Source organism: Acartia tonsa, chromosome 12, assembly GCF_053477335.1.
Source record: "Acartia tonsa isolate MP-2025a chromosome 12, ASM5347733v1, whole genome shotgun sequence".
Taxonomy (NCBI): Eukaryota; Metazoa; Arthropoda; class Copepoda; order Calanoida; family Acartiidae; genus Acartia; species Acartia tonsa.
The window spans coordinates 47,808,256-47,827,943 of NC_137271.1; the positions used below are offsets into that span (position 1 = coordinate 47,808,256).

A 19,688-nucleotide genomic window follows, 5' to 3' on the forward strand; every position below is an offset into this window, starting at 1 on the left:
TTTCTAAAATTTTATAATTTTTTTTTCTCATATATATTCGAAACAAATTAGTAACTGCAGGATTAGAACCAGTTCTCATCCATTCAACAAAAACTATGTCTAGCATCGAATTATATTCAGTTTTCCATATATATATAAATGTACAATTATAGGAATAAAACCAGTTTTCTTAGCACCAAGATTCCAATAGAAAGCTGTTTATAATACTATGAGAGAAAATATTTTAAATTTATTACATTTTCTGTGTAGGTTGAACAATTTGATGTCGCCACTTATACTTGGTTTGACACAGGTTTTGTATAAAGATTTCCATTTCATAATAACAATGTACATTTGCCTACACTATCATGTAAAAGTAACAGGATGTCTATTGTGTGTGTGTCCTTAGAAGTTTGATATTTATTTTGATTAAGGGATCTCCAACTTTTCCAAGAAAAATGCTAAAAAAAAATAAACCTGTCACATTATATTTTCTTCACTTTTTCTTAGATAAAATTAAAAATGGTTGGGGTGATTGATTTTTTTCCCCCACCCCTTTTCACCTCAATGCCCCTAGAGACCTCTAGGGCCATAAGATTAGTAACTAATAAATTGGTTTTTTTTTCAGGACTGGCTTTAGATGAACCAATAAAAAAGTTTGGGGCAGCTGGAATACCTAACCTTTTGTTTGTTTAAATTTTTAGATTTTTTTTGTAGTTGTTTCTTTTAATGTTAAAACAGATGAAATAAATTTAAGAGAAAATGTTAATTTAAGATAGTAATTTCATTGTTAGAAAAATAGTATGACAGTTATTACATACATAACAATAATATTATGAAATGTTTTAATTCTTGATACATATAAAATACCTTTGAATAAGCCAATGAATAATATTATGTATTTAAATTTTTCTGGTTGAAAATCAGAAAGGTTGAATTAATTAATGAAGCATGTAGCTTGAATAATTCTAGGGATATTGTAATTTTTAAATTACACCACCTTTGACAGTTTTATGAGGGTGTGTCTGTGGGGGGTACACCACTGTCAAGCAATTTGAACCTTTGTAACCATACTTAATTTTTAATAGTTAGTTACTTAGATTTATTTTTAGTTAAGAACCATGCTAATTTGTACATAATTTGTCATTTTTCCTTGACTTAAATTGAAATTAAATGATTAAACTGAACATTAAATCTTTATATAAATTTATTATGAAATTTTGTTTGTTAAACTAGTAAGACAAATATGATAGAACTAAAAAAAGACAAAAAAATATAACAAATTATGCGTTAGCTTTATATATTTAAAGTTTTTAAAGTTAGGAATCTTTAGGGGTCAAAGTTAACCAACTTTATACAGAATTTAATCCATAAGTGGTCTTGAATTATTTATTTAAAGATCAGCCTTAATTAACAGAAAGAACATTTAAAGGGAGTGTGAACGTAAAAATTTCTCATCTGATTATCAAATCTTAACATTTACTAAGCACATTTCACTACACTGATCAACCAAAAATGTCCTATTCACAAAAATATCCAGAAATAATGCCTTGATTTTATGGTATTTTGAGAGGGAAAAAGGAAAAAACAGGGAAAAACTGAACGTTTTTGTTTCTTATAATGTTTGTAGGGATATTTAACTTGTCATATATAGTTGAAACAATTTACTTACTGTTAAGGATTTATTTTATGCTATAAAATTGCCAATTCGTGTTTTTATAACGTAGTAATTAGGTAATAAAGACATATTTTAAATTTGTATTATTGACAAAAAAAATACCTCACTGTCTACAAAGGGTTGAATCTCATAGGTTATATAAAATAATAATATCCTTTTTTATTGTGTTGAACAATAAATAACCCACTTTGGAGAATTAGTTTACACTTTTATCAGACTGTTTATAAAGAAATATTGCGTCTTTATTATTTACAAATTTGTAATTAAAGGTGGGCGAGAGATGGGCCATTTAAAGTTAATTGGATACTAATAAAAAACCTGTTTCTGGCTTTGTTATTGTATTTGGTTTTCAATAAAAAAATATTGCTTATTTTATCAATTTCTAAGTAACTATACATTGGATAAAAGCAAGGATTATGTTAAAAGCCAGCTTAACTGTTAGGAAAAATCTAGAACTATGTGAAAAAGTTTAATTTTAGCTATAATGGGAGAAAAAAGCAATTTAATGCACATTTTATATAATACGGAAAATTTCTTCCTTTCCCCGTACCTTATAAAAATCGTCGGAAAAAGCCGTTTTTTAAGCAAACAAAAGCGCGTTTTGCTCTATCTGTGAGATATTATGAATGAGATAATGTTAAGATTTGATATTAAGATGAGAAAAATTTACGTTCACAGTCCCTTTAATTGACAATATCAGTATATTTACAATTAGAAGTCAGTTGTATTTTACAGTATAATCACGGAAAATATGCTTTTCAAAATTTTACTTATTTCAAAATTTTTGAGGTAAATTATCTTAATCTAATACATAGTAGATTTTCCATCATTTTTTTCCATACATTCTGCTTTGTATTACAGATATATCTTCTTCTAAAACTTATTTTGAGTCCTTTGGAATGTACAGTTTAAGTGTCAACTAAAACCTTAAACAAGAAGTCAATTCCTGTTGTAAATACTGTAAAACTTGTATCAAAAGATTAGTCCAGTATATTTTGTTTTGGTTGTACTTGTATCTTTAAATTATAGATGAAATTATTTAACTCAAATAAAATTAACTTATGATTAATCTTTTCTAACAAATTAATGGTTTGCTTTATATAAAAAATGTAGTATAATCATAACTGTAAAAGTTTAATAAAGAAGCTCATTCTATTTTAACAGGGATTTATCAAAAGATTTTTTAGTTTTGTTCTTTAAATCAATTGTAATAGTCAAGTAGTTTTTTTTTATAAACAATTGTAAAAGTTTTGACTATTTTTTTATTGAATAAATTCCGTTTTTTTCTGTTTCTATTCAAATTTGTGGCAAATATTTTTTTTTATTTTATTCAATCATGTTTTTTTTATTTCATAATCATTTTTTGTTTGTATTCGTATTTGATTTTTTTAAAAGGACAAGGATGGCAATATTGATAAGTTGCACATCAAAATTACTGTATTATTAAAAAGACCCAAACTCTTGTCAGACTTATAATGCAACAAATCTTCACAAGAAATCCTTTAAATTTTTAATATAATAAACCATAGCAGGATAAGTTACCAGTAAATTTTGAATTAAGACAGAAAGATGGAACATAGAATAGCTTTCCTCTTAAAAATACAAACCAAATATAAAAGCTTTGTTTTTTAGAAATTTAGAATTAAGAATCCACATATACATAAATATTCTGTTCTTGAAAGGTCTATACCTTTTTCTTTTAAATGTATTTCCAAGGATTTTATAATCAAAGCTACTCTAAAATTCACTAAAAACATTTAGCATTTAGCTTCCAAAAAACAGGTATAATAAATCCCATTGATAATATAACACTTAAAGTACTAATGATACAGGAATTTTCTATTCTCAATTGTTTTAATTAAATACAAAGGGACGGAGGTAGCTTCTTGTTTGATTGTTTGTTACTTTATTAGGTCAGGAAAGAAAGGTTTAAATATAAAGAAAGGTTTAGATACAAGCATAGGCAACAAATTGAGAGGTAAACTAACAATCTAGGACTGCATTAACAAACAACATATTTTGAATGAAAAGATAACATTATATTCCAACACAGTTAAAATTAATGTAGGTCAAGTTTTAAAAAAATGCTGTATTTTGATTAGTTATTTAGTAGTTTTGAAAGTTGTGTGTTTCCAGGGAAGGAGGGGACATTGGGCTGTTTATTACAATAATTTCCAAAGTTTTACAACAAGTTTTATTTTATTTTGGCTCAAAAATTTTGGGAAATTTTGTTGCATTTTTATTGGTTGGTTCATTCAGAGTATCCAAGCGTTTTAACCCCTAATTGTAAACTATAGACAGGGTAATTTTGTTTATCAGCCATTGTCTTATTCCTGTAGATCCATGTGTGTATATGTGTATATATTTAATATGCAATCTTGTAGAAATTTGTTAATTTATTGCTAATTTAAAAGTTTTATTAAAATTTGTTAATTTAAAGGTAATCTAAAAGTTTTATTATTAAGAGATAATTTTGTACATATCAATGCTTAAATATTATAATCTAAACTTTTGATTGCTTTGATAGTTCAAATCTTAAGTATGAAATATTTTTTTTTATTTTTAAAAAGTACTTTTCTCTCATTGCTTTGATAGTTCAAATCTTAAGTATGAAATATTTTTTTTATTTATTTTAAAAAAAGTACTTTTCTCTCATTTGTTTATTCAAAAACTTTTCAACCAGTTTTTAAATGTTTAATTGAGTTAATTTTGTCTATCATAATTGGGGGTATTCATTAAGTTACTGTCCATTAAAATCCATAATTATTCCATATCTATTTACTATGATAAAAACTTAATTTATCCACAATTGACCTATCTCCTATTTTTCTGTAAACTCAATATATTTAAATATTAAAAGCTTTGATGACAATATCATACCAACGGTCTTTAAATGAGAACTGTCAAAAACAATTCTGTCCTAGTTCCACGGACAAAGAGCTGCATGAAGTCACAGAGAAGTATTGCAGTCTAGTTCCATGGACAAATAAATGAATAAAATCACAGAGTACAATTTTAGTCTGGTTCCATAGACACATAACAGCAGACCATTACAGAGTTTATGATTGTTGATTATTATTAAGGTCTGTTTCCATGAACAAATACAATTACAGAGTTTTTGTTTAGTCTAGTTTCATGGACAAATAGCTGTTTATGATTGCAGAGTAGTATTGTGGTCTGATTCCATAGACATATAATTACAGCCAAGAAAATAATTCCTTCTGGATACCTAACTATCTATTTTAGCCATGTCTAGCAATCAATCTATTAATATATTTATCAATCTATCTATGACTCTATCTATTACTCTATATATCAATCCATCTATCAATCTATCTATCAATTTATCTACCAATCTATCTATCAATCTATCAATCAATCTATCAATCTATATAGCAATTTATTTATCAATCTATCTATCAATCTATCTCTTAAATCTGTATACCAATCTATCTATCAACTTTTATATAAATCTATCTAACAATCTATCTATTAAATCTCTATATGAATCTATCTTTACATCTATCAGTCCATCTATTTAGTAATTCTGTATTAATAACGTTTCTGAAACCGACCTAAACTTAGAAATATATAGTGAATGCCAATATTTTTAAGTTAAGGATTCAATTCTGTAGATTACCATATTCATATATCGTCTCATATTCGCAAATAGACATAATTTCCAAAAAAAGGGATTATTTTTGATGACTTTTAAAGGCTTTTATGGTGTAACAAAAATATAAAGTTCAAATGAATTGATAATGTTATACATGCAGGGAGGGAGGGAGAGGACATTGGGCTGTAAATTCCACTAGTACCCAAGATTGTGTTATCACGTCATCTCATTCGTTCAAAAACTTTGGGTACTTTTATTGAAAACTAAATGATCAACAGGGATAAGACAATGGATGAATTGATATGTCTCTCCAATGATGATAAAGTTAAATTCTCCTTTTCATGATTAAATATATTGGTTAAAATGATTGTACATTACTAGTTATGAACCAACCAATCACATTTTAATAAAAGTGATGCTGTGAGTATTGGTTTAAAAAATATGACGTAACAAAAAAAATTAGCCAATGAGAGTCCACTACGCATGCCGCCATTGGTCAATAACGGCCTCTAATTGGCTAATTTTTTTTTGTTACGTCATATTTTTTAAACCAATACTCACAGCATCATAAAAGTACCCAAAGTTTTACAAGCTGGTTTTAACAGTATAATATACAGTCCAATATCCCCTCCCTCCCTGTATAAGTCCCTGTTAGTCTTGGTATATATTAGTATAGTACTGACCTATATTTACTTCTGTCAGAGTTTCGTTGGGGAGGCCATTTTTATCATAGCTCTCTGGTATAGTCACCAACACACCTGTAATATTAGATAGATAGATAGATAGATATGATAGATAGATAGATAGATAGATAGATAGATAGATAGATAGATAGATAGATAGATAGATAGATAGACAGATAGATAGATAGATAGATAGATAGATAGATAGATAGATAGATAGATAGATAGATAGATAGATAGATAGATAGATAGATAGATAGATAGATAGATAGATAGATAGATAGATAGATAGATAGATAGATAGATAGATAGATAGATAGATAGATAGATAGATAGATAGATAGATAGATAGATAGATAGATAGATAGATAGATAGATAGATAGATAGATAGATAGATAGATAGATAGATAGATAGATAGATAGATAGATAGATAGATAGATAGATAGATAGATAGATAGATAGATAGATAGATAGATAGATAGATAGATAGATAGATAGATAGATAGATAGATAGATAGATAGATAGATAGAAAGATAGATAGATAGATAGATAGATAGATAGATAGATAGATAGATAGATAGATAGATAGATAGATAGATAGATAGATAGATAGATAGATAGATAGATAGATAGATAGATAGATAGATAGATAGATAGATAGATAGATAGATAGATAGATAGATAGATAGATAGATAGATAGATAGATAGATAGATAGATAGATGAATAGATAGATAAATAGATAGATATATATTTAGATAGATAGATAGATGGATAAAAACATTTTCATTGTTTACTTTTATATACAAGAAAAAACTCCTTTATAAAAGACAAAGACACCTTTTTGTTCATTATAAATAATGTGAATAGAATTAAAAGCTGTGACGTTTTCTTTTACTTTTTGTTTATTATAATATACTAGATACCCTTGTATGCTAGACAGACAGACAGAAAACAGACAAAAGAAAAACAGATAAACAAACAGACATACATAAAAACAAAATTATATATATAATCATACACAATAAAGTACTATCAATATGCTTTAACTGTTAGCGGTATTTTCCTCTTAGAAATTTTTTTTCAATGTTGAAAATTTGAGTACCCCCCCCCCCCCCTCCCGATAGCGAACTATGAACTCTAGCCGCAGCGCTCGGCTCCCTAGCCTGCCTAGCCGCAGCGCTCGACACCCTTGCCTGCCTAGCCGCAGCGCTCGGCTCCCAAGCCTATAACCTAACCTAACCTAAAATAGTTGTACGTCGTTAGTCGGGGGGGGGGGGGGGGGGGGAGGGTACAAAATTTAAAAAAATTGAAAAAAAAATTTCTAAGAGGATAACGCCCTGTTAGCTTATATGATGCTAGCCTCAGCATCCCTAGCATAGAGGGGAACGGGGGTTCAGAAAAAAAACCATCCCACTAATGCCATATAGGTATGTAAAGCTTTCCTAAAATGAAATACAAAATCTATTCAGATTTTTGCAAGATCCTAACGTTTCACTTCTTTATATATATTTGATCTTTTTTATGTAAAATTTTACTTAAAGAAAAAAAATATTTATGTAGTAGCTTCGCTAGTAAAATATGAACAATGTAGGTATTATGAAAGCTAAGATGTACAGGGATTAAAAGGGATAGGCTAATGGCCGATAAATTGATTTACATTCCCGATAATGATACACAAAATTATCCCTTCTTTAGATAATAATATATAGACACTCAACTTAATTAACTAACCAATCAAAGTTCAATTCAAGGTCCCCAAAGTTGTAGAGCTATAACGAATGTGAAAACTTTGGGGACAAGAGTAATAAACAGCCCAATATCCCCTCCCTCCCTGAAGATGTTAAAGATTAACCTATAGAGAACAATAAAAATAAGTATCATCCTTTTAACATATTAGTGGAACTAGGAAACCCCCCTTATTTCCAGTTATTTAAGTTCTTGAGTAGTTCTGAAACAATAAGGTACAAATAAAATAATACACTATTATCTGTAACTAAGAAGTGTATCTTTGCTTTTTTTCCCTACTTTTGATGATTCCTGGGATAATTAGCCACAATTTAATAAGCAAAGAGCTAATATTATGTTATTTTTATGGATTTTATCATCCTTGTTTTAAATTTATATACAGTGTGTTTTTTTTATGAGAACTTTTTTGAAAGCAATTTTACCCCACTTATAGTTATCAGAATGTCATGATTAATGGCTTATTTTCTTCGTTTTTTAATGCAATTAATAGAACATTAAAAAAAATATTTCAGTTTTTTATTAAAAAGTACAGTAAAATGTAAAATTCAAAACTTAGGTGACAACATCTAAAAATGGTTTTAGCGCATTTTTCTTATGCTCAAATCATCTACCATTTGCAAGAAAAAAATTGGATTTTCAGTAGTCGACTACTCCCTTCCTGATTAAGATATGGCCTTCAAACTTTGATATATTCTGGTACATATCCCTCTGTATACATTTTTAGCTCTATATCTCAACTTTGAAGCGTTTTTCAGCCATTCTTGCAAACGGTAGAAGATTTGAACATAAGAAAAATGCGCTAAAACCATTTTTAGATGTTGACACCTAAGTTTTTAATTTTACATTTTACTGTACTTTTTAAACAAAAACTGTAATATTTTTTGGTTGTTTTATTAATTGCATTAAAAAACGAAGAAAATAAGCCATTAATCATTAAATTCTGATAACTATAAGTGGGATAAAATTGCTTTCAAAAAAGTTCTCATAAAAAAAACTGTATATTTAGCTTACAAGCCTTTACTTAACCTAACCTTAAATAAGCATTAAAAGTATTTTTTTTTGAATTTTGGGTTTCAATAACTACTAAAATAACTTCTTTTTTGGGAAACTATACATAAGTCCTTTTATGGTTTTAGGCCATTTCATGCCGTATATTTGGACCTTGGTATGGTTTCAGGCTATGTTTTTGGGGTCTACTTTTGGTTAAGGGGGAATTACCCCCGAGTAATGAACAGACACAAAAGCATTTTTTTTTATATTTTCTTTGTATTTATCTTTTTTTATTATGGTTACTTAATATTTACATTTATACATACTGGAAGGGAGAGGACAATGTTCTGTAAATATGACTAGTACCCAAATTTTTATATCATATACGTTTGCTTAACAACTTTGGGGACCTTAATAAATTTTGATTGGTTGGTTCATTAGGCTGAGTGTCCAATCGTTTCAACCACTAATTGTAATCTACAGAAGTAATGCTTTTGTGGTTTATTATTGGGGATGTACATCTACTTGTCGCCATTGTCTTATCCCTGTAGATCCAGGTTACTTAATATCTATATTTATACATACAGGAAGGAAGGGAACAATGGTCCATAAATTATACTAGTACCCAAGATATAACTTAACCGATGGCTTAACAACTTTGGGGACCTAATTAAATTTTGATTGGTTGGTTCATTAGGCTGAGTGTCCAAACGTTTCAACCACTAACTGTAATCTACAGAAGTAATGCTTTTGTGGTTTATTATTGGGGATTTACATCTACTTGTCGCCATTGTCTTATCCCTTTAGATCCTTGTTACTTAATATTTTCATATATATAAAGGAATGGAGGGGACAACGGAGTATAATTCAAACTGGTACCCAAAGTTTTATAAACAAGATATATCATATGTGTTAGCTCAAAAACTTTGAATACTTTTTATTAAATTTTGATTGGTTGGTCACAAATTAGCCATGATTTTAATTAATCTGAGGGATGGTGATCATTTTTATATCCCTATTATTAGATTAAAAGCCTTGAAAAACTCCCATACTTCTGTTTTCCTGACCTTTGGAATAAAAATTGCTTTAATGATCTTCTTAATTCTTACCAACCACGTAAAATGTTTATTAAAAACCTTACAGCTTATTTAATGATTCAAGTTGAAACAGTATGTACTAAGGCTGTCTGCAATGAATGCTTTCCTGATAATCATATTTAAACTTTGCTTAGCATAGCCATGGTTTTGATTATCTTACACCTTTCAATTCTCATTTTCTATCTTAATTATTATTTAACAAAAAAATAAAGCCATTTTATATAACACTGCTTGTGAGAGAGCTTAGATTAGGATTATAATCAACTTATTTTTTATTTTTTAAAACCTATTTTAATGCATCATTTCAATTTTCATAATAATTTTTAAATATGTAAATACTTCAATTATTTCTAACACTGAAGGCCCCATTTAATACACCTCTGGTTTATGGAATGCCTCATAATCGTAGATAACACAATAGTAAAAGTATATTAATGATGTGATTTATAATATCTGTAAATGATTTGTAATATTTTTATCATAACTAAACCGATTTGAAAATAAATCTTTATCTTTATCTTAATTTTGTTTATCATTACTGGGGGATATATCAATTTATCTTCAATTGTCATATCCCTTATGAAACTTGCAGTGTAGGCTGCGAAGCTTATCTCTAACTAACTTTGTCTGTCTGTGTTTGTATAAGGACTTACTGGACTGTAAATAAAGATAGACGGTTTAAAATCAGTTCTGAGCCATTGTGGTATCCGCCTAGGGTAAATGGCAGACACCAGAGTTCGAATAAAGACTACGGCAGTGTGAACAGACGTGGACACCTTACTATAGAGAAGCTACGCTTCTCTAGCATTCACTAGACAAGAATCAACATCTATTTCAGTTGTCACTTTATTGAAGGGTTAAAGGATACTAAAGCTATATACAACAAACAATAGCTACATGGATAGGAATAAATGATCATAACATAAAAGCATTATAATACATATACAATAGTCAGTTTGGGCAATCATGATTCCCCATCCCTGGAGAGGGTGGGGGGAATTAAGAATACAGTTAACCATAATATAAATACATATGGATTAGGAATAAAGATAGTTAAAGATAAATCATACAGTAAAACATAGATAATTGCAATGGTTAGGTAGATGGCTATCCCTGTCTGGGGCAGGCAGGATAGCCCATGGAGCAGCACAATAGGTAGATAAGCATAGAGGGGTTGAGTGGTAGGTCTGGGTACTAAAGAGGGAAGGTTTGATGATTACTTGTGACAACAACAGTCTGTGTGGGGGTGATTCTATCAGGTGAGGGCAGGTTTAGATCCTTTATCCTCAGGGTTGAGGTGGTGCTGATAACTTGGTGGTTGAAGGGGAAGGTTCCGGTGCTTAAGATGGGAGAGGGAGGGGTAACACCCCTCCCTCCATTTGCAGGACAACTGAGAGATGAAACCAGTACCGTTATCTGACATATTTTCAGGTGGCTTTATAATTGTAGAATAACAGGATTTAGCTAGGTGCGTAGCATCACTATAATGTCCTGGTTTCTGCATGGTCCAGAGCTGCCGCATACCACACCATGCTGAAAATTATTCTTTTTACCTCTTTGTAAACAGATCTCTTAGATGCTAGGGGTATAACCGTTAGTACAGTAAAACAAGGATGCAACATCCATAAAAGAGAAGCACTGAAACGGTAGGACAAACGGACATTAACACTTGTATAGTGTTAGAACTGAATAATCAGAATATAAAAGTATAAGAGTCAAAGCAATTTGTAAGTAAATTAGTTGAAAAACTGCTTAATACAGGATAATGTTTATGGACATACTTACATTTTTAGGACTTGATTAAAGTGTTGCTTCGCTTATACTATTGTTGTCCCAGGAATCAGTATTCCAAAAATCAGATCAATCGGAAAATTTGTTGTTAAAAAGTTTTAAAAAATCAACATGTTTAAAATAGACGTACGGACTTTCTGGTAATGATTATAGAGTTGCTACTCTTTCTTAATCATACCTACAGAACTACTGCAGAAATCACCATGCAAAGTTTGAAATCGATAGGACAATTCTAACATGCCTAAATTAACGAAAAAAGCTATCCGTTACGGACGTACGGACAGACCGACCCTAATTATAGAAAACTTCGCCTTTAAAAATTGTTATGTCAGACAAACGTGAGAAACTTTTTTAAAATTATAAATTTAGGGTCCGATTTTATACAGAAGGATTATCCCAGTATGGCTTAACGAAACCAATTTATATCCGGTGTGGATCAAAATTGGCCTTCTGCCCCTTTAGGGCTAACAAAACTGGTTTTAATCTTGTTTTTATTTTATGATCATTTAGCTTTTTGTACTTTTTAAACTTGTATATTTTCAGTCTACTGGGTGTATTGTATATGTAATAGCAAACATCTGAAGAAATTGGGATGTACTTTGATGATAATGAATTAACAACTATCGATAGACAGATAAACATATTGATTATCAAATTACCTTTCAACTCATAATTATGGGGGGAAAGATGTACTTATAAGTCCATTGTTCCTTCCCTATATCCCCAAAAATGTTTAGATGTATAGATTGATAGGTAGATAGATATTTATTTAGATAGAAAATGTTTAAATGAGAATTTCTCTTATTCGAGAGGTGTCTATAGCTAATCAGCTGTAGATGGATAGATAGATGGATATATGTTTGGATAGAAAATGTTTGAATGAGAGGTGTCTACCAGCTAATCAGTTATAGAGTGATTGATAGATAGATGGATAGATAGATAGAAAATGTTTGAATGAGAGGTGTCTACAGTTAATCAGCTAATGGACAGGGGGAAATCAACATGTTTTGACGTGCATTCAATCCAGCAATCCTTGTACATAAAGTACCAGGACCTGTGTCCGGATGTATTGAAGGATCTTGCTAACCACTGAACCGATATGGTTCTCCTTTACAATGTAGCCTAACATAGGGGAGGGTAAAATAAAACTTTTGTTGGGGGTAGATGCATTCGCTATAGATAAATGGATGGGGAAATTAGTCTTTAATTTAGATTGCTATTTTGGACCTCATTCATTGGTAAGTTCTTTCATCAAGTATGAGGGAATGAGGGTAAGGAGGGTGGATAAGGAATGCCGTTATTTTAGCCAGTTGAAAGCATCACTCAGTAAATATAAATCTGGTGCAACATCCAAGTAATAATATATTGATTTAAGTATCTATTTTGTTGTTGTAGAATAAAAACATATATTTCTTTGTGTTGCTTGTATTTATTAACGTGTTACTCACAAATATTGGGATATTGTCTGAAAAGGAAATTTATAATTCAGACATGTTGGAATTGATCTATCAATGTTAAACCAATGGATGTAGAACAAACGCGGGTATTATGACAGAGGAAAATTTGTCGTCAATCTAGGTTGCTAACATTGACCTCATTTATTGGTCAGTTCGTTCATCCAACAGGGGGTGAGGGGATGGGATAAAGTGGGTGGATGAGGAGTTTCACTTTATTAGAGTACTTAAACATCTGGTGTTAGATCTAAGTAATAATATATCCATTTTTGGGATTGTCAGTAAAGAAATTTTTAAATCAGATATGTTAGAATTGATCTATCATTGTTAAACCTTACATAGTGATTACCTTAGCATTGAGGAACAAATTTGAAATGGAGGGAGGGAGGGGATATTAAACTGTAGATTACACTTGTACCCAAAGTTCATAACCACTTTTCATTTTTGTAGTTGAAAGATTAGTGGATTTCAAACATGTAGTGTCCAAACTTACCCACCATTAATTTTAATCCACAGAAGGGTAATTTTTGTAAATAATAAAAGGGATGTACATCAATTCATGGTTTATACTATTGTCTTATTCCATACGATCCCTAGTAGTTAAAACATGTTTTATATAAATTTTTAAATCATTATTCCTATAACAAAGGGAAGGCCTGACAAAACCGGATTTAATCTTATAATTTTTTTATTTTAATATCTGCGGAAAGCTGTATATAATGCGATAAATAACAATTCTTTATTCCTTTATTCTTGACTGACACAGACCTACTTTGATCTTGTAAAAATTAGCTGATAGATCTATTTTTTTCTTTTCTTTTCCAGGCATTTCAAGGATATTGAGATATAAGACAATGGACAATAAGTTGATATAAAGTACACCCACAATTATAATAAACAAAAGGCATCTTCTGAGATCTTAAGGGATAAGACAATGGTCAATAAATTGATGTAAATTACACCCACAATTATAATTAACAAAATTACCCCTATCTTACCTAATTTTATATAGTAAAACTGATATGTAGATGTTTTATTTTCTTTTTAAAGCATCTTCTTGGATCTTAAGGATAAGACAATGGTCAATAAATTGATTCAAAGTACACCCACAATTAAGATGACCAAAATTACCTTTTTCGTTGGATCACACATATCTACTTAAATCTAGTAAAAAAAAATTCTTTTCTTTACCAGGGATCAGACAATTAGTTGATGTAAAGTATAAATACAATTTTGATGAACAAAACCAACCCCATCTGTAAATAATGATTATAAAATTAGTAAAAATTTGCTGTTTTTTTTTCAGGCATCTTAAGGGTATAAGACCATGAACGATAAATTGATGCACATAACACCCCCAATTATGATAAACAAGATTACCCCTTTATTTAGATCAAAGTATGACACATATCCCGGTACAACATACAATTCAAGAAAACGATGTAATTCAGCTGTTTTTTGGGAGGTACATTAATGTATCATACATTGTCTTATCCATTTTGTCACCCTTTTTTGTATTTGAACAAGGATGACAACATCCATATAAGCGAAGCACTGAAACGGTAGGACAAACGGACACTAACACTTGTATAGTGTCAGATCTGAATAATCAGAATATAAAAGTATAAGAGTCGAAGCAAAATTGTAAGTAAAATTGTTGAAAAACTGCTTGATACAGAATAATGTTCATGGACAAACTTACATTTTTTGGACTTGATTATAGAGTTGCTTCGCTTATGATATTGTACTTTGTTGTTCCAGGAATCAGTATACCAAAAATCAGATCAATCGGATTATTAAATCACATAAAAATTTGTTGTTAAAAAAGTTAAAAAATCAATATGTTTAAAATGGACGTATGGACATTCTGGTAATGATTACGCTACGCTTTCGAAATCGTACCTAACTACTACAGGAATCACCATGCAAAGTTTGAAGTCAATAGGACAATTCTAACATGCCTAAATTTGCGAAAAAAGCTATCCGTTACGGACGGACGGACGTACGGACGGACCGACCCTAATTATAGAAAAGCTTCGCTTTTAAAAATGTTTCTCCTCTTTAAAGATAATAGAAAGAAAAGTCCTCTTTTTTGTCAAGTCTGACTTTAGAACAGTGCATTTAAAACGTTTTAACAAAACTGCAAAATAAAAGTCAAACATTTTCGATATTTTAGTTTAGGTTAAGTTTTGCTATTCTAGAAGAGAAAGGTGTAAGGGCAATCAAGAGTAGTATTAAAAGAATATATAATATACTTAGATATTATGACGGAGGAAAATCGTGGTCAATTTAGGCTTTTCACATGGACTCATTTATTGGTCAGTTCATTTATTTAGTAGGAGGGTAGGGATTTGGTAAAGACATTTATTTCATCTGCAGTCTTGTATAAGCAGTATTTATAGAAGGGATAATATAGGAATGAATGATATATAATGTGTATATAGATGTAGAAGGGAAGATATGATTGGGGGAGGGTTAGGGGGGGGGTTGTCGAGAGTAAGATAAATTGGTGGATTTTGACATAGAAGAATATTTGTTAGAATATTAATTTAGTACATAATACAGTGAGGTACAAAATGAAATATCCAAAAACATAGAATAGTTATTTATTGCATTGTATTATAGACAGCATCCATGGATATTAAAATCAAGTTTTTAGCCCTGAGGCTAAAAATTAATATTATGATGATTTTTATTTTAGTATTTATGAATATTGTCTGTATTACAAGCCTATACATAATTTTTCAGTATAGCTAGAAAAAAATTTATCAAATGTTTTTAAAATACAATGACTGAGTTACAATATTGATTTAGAAAATCAATAAGGCATCTTTGAATATAATTTAGGTCATTAATCCTTACCAGTCGGGCCCCTTGCCGCACCTTAATCAGTCGGGGGGGGGGGGGGGCGTTGAACGCCCCCCCTCATTATCTCAGTTCCTATTAGAGCTAGAGGGCTAAAATTTTTTGTGCAAGTCCCCTGTGTTATGGTGAATTTCCGACCTAAAGTAAGTCAAGGTCAATTTCCGCTTCCTTCACCCTTTTATTTAACAACCTTTGTTTTTAGCCTTTTTTACTTAAAAATTTCAAACGGCTGTAATTTTTTTATCTTTAAAGCTAGAAGAAAATTTTTTTTTGCAGAAATTGTTTATTTTATTTAAATTTTATTTTAAGTTTCAGTGGCCGCAGCTGTACTTGGCAGCTGGAGGATCAGGACCTGCAGAATCATACCTGGAACCTGAAATTGACTTGAACACCTGTATTTAATATGAGGATGTACTACTAGAGGATATTTTAGTATTTTGGTAAGATAAAATGCTTTGTTTAAATCAAAAACAAATTTTTGTTCTTTACCTGGATGACCCTGCCAGGTTTGCTGGCATTCAGTGCCCGCCAGGATGGAGATATTCAAAAAATGCCAACTCTCAGTTATGTGTCATACCCATACTTAAAAAGTCAAGCAGTTTGGGCTCTTTATCTTTCACACACAGAAAATGAGATAGAAAAAACCGGATGGGGGGGCGTTCAACGCCCCCCCCCCCCCCCGACCGTTAAGGGTTAAGCTTGTTTTGCTTGTAGAAAATAAACATGGTTGTTAAGATTCCAAAGACCTAGACACATTTTACTTTGTAAATCAAAGGAATAAAAAACTTGCAAGCATGAGGAAGCATAAGCCAAAATTTGACAAAAACAATCATTTAATATCATGACTTTATTTGGGATTTTCTACTGTAAAATATACATGATAATGAGCTGTACCGCCAAGATGATATGGTTCTCCTTTACAGTGTAGCTTCTTATAAGTTCTGGGAAGGTTTTTAGCTATTTAGGGGGAGTGTACCATCACACATCAAGGAATAAAAAAACTTTTTACATAACCCTAGAGTTCTCTAGAGGTGTAGCTGTCAGTACCAGATAAAGCAGCACTAAGTACTGTTTTAACACTAATAAAATAAAGGCTACATTCCTGCCTGCAATTCTAATATTTTATCCCTTGTCACCACACAAGATGGATGATAAATGGTCAAATTGAAGATAAAGGAATCCTCTCTCTCTCAAAACAGGTTATATCAATTTTCAAACTTGTGAGACAACTTTTTTCTAGAGTCAATGAGACATGTTTTTTTTCAACTAAAAGCAAATCTTTTAAAACATGAAATTCTATTTAAAAATTTTAAATTAGTATTGATAATATTAATATAAAACTATTTTTTTGTATCCAAGATTTACATATTGAATAATAATTTCTAGGATAATAAGGCAATATTTAATTAGATTATTAAGCAAAGAATATCTTGTTTACAATTATACATTGTTAGCAATTTTAAAATATTTAAATCCAGATTAAAATGTAAACTGTTTCATGTTGTTTTTCTATACTTGCTTTTGTTAATATCTAATTCTAATTTGTTGCACGTAGCAATTTTAAATATTCTTTGCCCAGTTCACAAATGACTTTTAAAGGTCGACTGATTTTTTTTGTAGGTCAACCTAAATAAGTACAACCCACAAATACTTTTAAAAAATTGGTCAACCTAAAGCTTCTATAGGTCAACCTAAAATTTCCAGAGGTTGACCTTTGTCTTTTGTGAACTGGGCTCTTGACTTTGTTGTTTGATGAATCTTAATTCTTAGCTCTATTGTTAAAACTATTATTTAAAAGGAGTGACATCACCATGAAATATTATCATCAAAATTTAGGCCACAAGCTCGTGTTCAAAATCTTAGTAAATTTATATAACTTTTCTTTATAATTTTTTAAGTTGTCACTAAGTTATCTTTGAAATAAAAATTAACATTTGAAAATATAAATAAAATATAAATTCACATTTATTTTAAAACCAGGATAAGTTGTTTGATTTCCAAACTATGACTAAGTATTCTTTATGTGTGCATGTAAAAAAACTTTCTAAAGTCCTGCAAGATAATAGTTTATAGCTTCTAGAGATCTCTATCCAATAAATTCTTAGTATAAAGGTGGATGAATCTTTTTGATCCCACCTCCAACCAGATTATTAGAGAGAAAATGAGTTACTTCTTGAAATAAATTCCATAACTATTGTAAATTTGCAGCAATTCACAATTAATTTAGTTTCTAAGAGTGTTTTGCTAAGAATGTTATGTTTGCCACATCAAACAGAATACACAGTGAATATCTTGTGAATAGCTGTCATTAAGACTCTGGCAAACATGCATACACACATATAATATGAATATGATGTATTATAGATGAATTATGTTTGGGGTTTGTATATATATAATGGAGTTTAATAGCTTATATGGCTAATGAATTTAAGCTATTTTTTGCATGATTTTGAAAGAGTATTTAAAAAAGTTTTACTGTATGTAAAATGTTAATGTACGGATAATAAAGTTAAGTAATTCATTTTTGTAATATTGCACACATCGGAATAGGCTTCATTATTATTCTGTTATTTTAGTGATCACATGGCAAAAAATGGTAACTTCTGCCATCTTTGTTTACAAAAGTGAGAGATAATTTTCATGATATATAGCCAGAATATTAGTAATACCCATTACAGCATAATATTACAAATATATGTATAAAATTCCAGAATCAAAGCTAGATTTACAATTTTGTAAAGTTCAAGAAGGGTAGAAAAATTAAAAAGTGTAAACACAAATTCTGTAGCAGTAGCTAGCCTAACCAATCTACCAATATTTTGTCTATTTGTTAAATTCTATAAATTCTCCAAAATGAACTTTCTATTTACAAGTGCATATGACAACATAAATCAAATGAAATTTCAATTTCAAGAGAACAGGAAAACATTTACAAAATGATTGTTTCAAGTACAACTGTAAAATCATATATAAAAATACTTATAATAAAGTAATATGACTTTAATAAAGTGTTTGTCTATCTATTCCAAAGGATCTTGCTAACTGCTGAACTGATAAAGTTCTCCGTTATAATTCAGCTACTCACAGGTCTTGGGAAGGTTTAATTTGGGGGAGTGTACCACCACCAACTGGGAGAAATTTTCCATAGAAAATAAGTCACTCCCAAAAATTTTTTGTTTATTTAAAAAAATAAATTCTAACATGGATTGGGTCAACTCTCCCTTCCCCTTCAAGGGACACTAGGGGCCTCTAGGGGCATAGCTGCAAGTAAGAAAATAAGAGATTAAGATATGAAAAAACAAAACAAAGATAATTGACTTATGGAATTGACCACCAGTCTAAGCATATCCATTTACTTGGATAGCAATGATTGTTTATTAATAGAAAGGTATATAAAATTTTCTTTGATAAATCAAAAAATCTTACAGTTATTTTTTAATAAAAAATTCATTCATATTTTTGTATTTGAAATTGGTATTATTATGACAATTTGGAACAAAAGTTAGATCAAATAATTGGTCGAAATACACATAGAAACATAAAATCTAAAATCAACAAATAGCAGAAAAAATAGTTATCAAACATAAACAATTGATTGGCTACACTCAAATGCATAGTTATGCATGACCATCCCAACGTCCTTGTTTTTTTTAGTGTTTTAGCTTTTGTTATTTTATATTGGGTTATCATACCACAGGTAAAGGCCATGCAGGGTTAATATTATCTTATATGTTTTAGATATATTACTTCATATATAATATATTAAACATCAAATCTACAAAAA

General features: G+C 29.9%; 1 protein-coding gene across 1 annotated transcript in view; it reads right to left on the reverse strand.

Annotated features, from left to right (window-relative positions):
• The window catches only part of LOC145333965 (gamma-aminobutyric acid receptor subunit alpha-6-like), a 162,902-nt gene that overhangs the window by 111,884 nt on the left and 31,330 nt on the right, over positions 1–19,688 (reverse strand). The window contains exon 2 of the mRNA XM_080179226.1: positions 5,957–6,031. Within this exon, the coding sequence (XP_080035352.1) occupies positions 5,957–6,031 (75 nt within the window). The remainder of the gene's footprint in view (positions 1–5,956; positions 6,032–19,688) is intronic.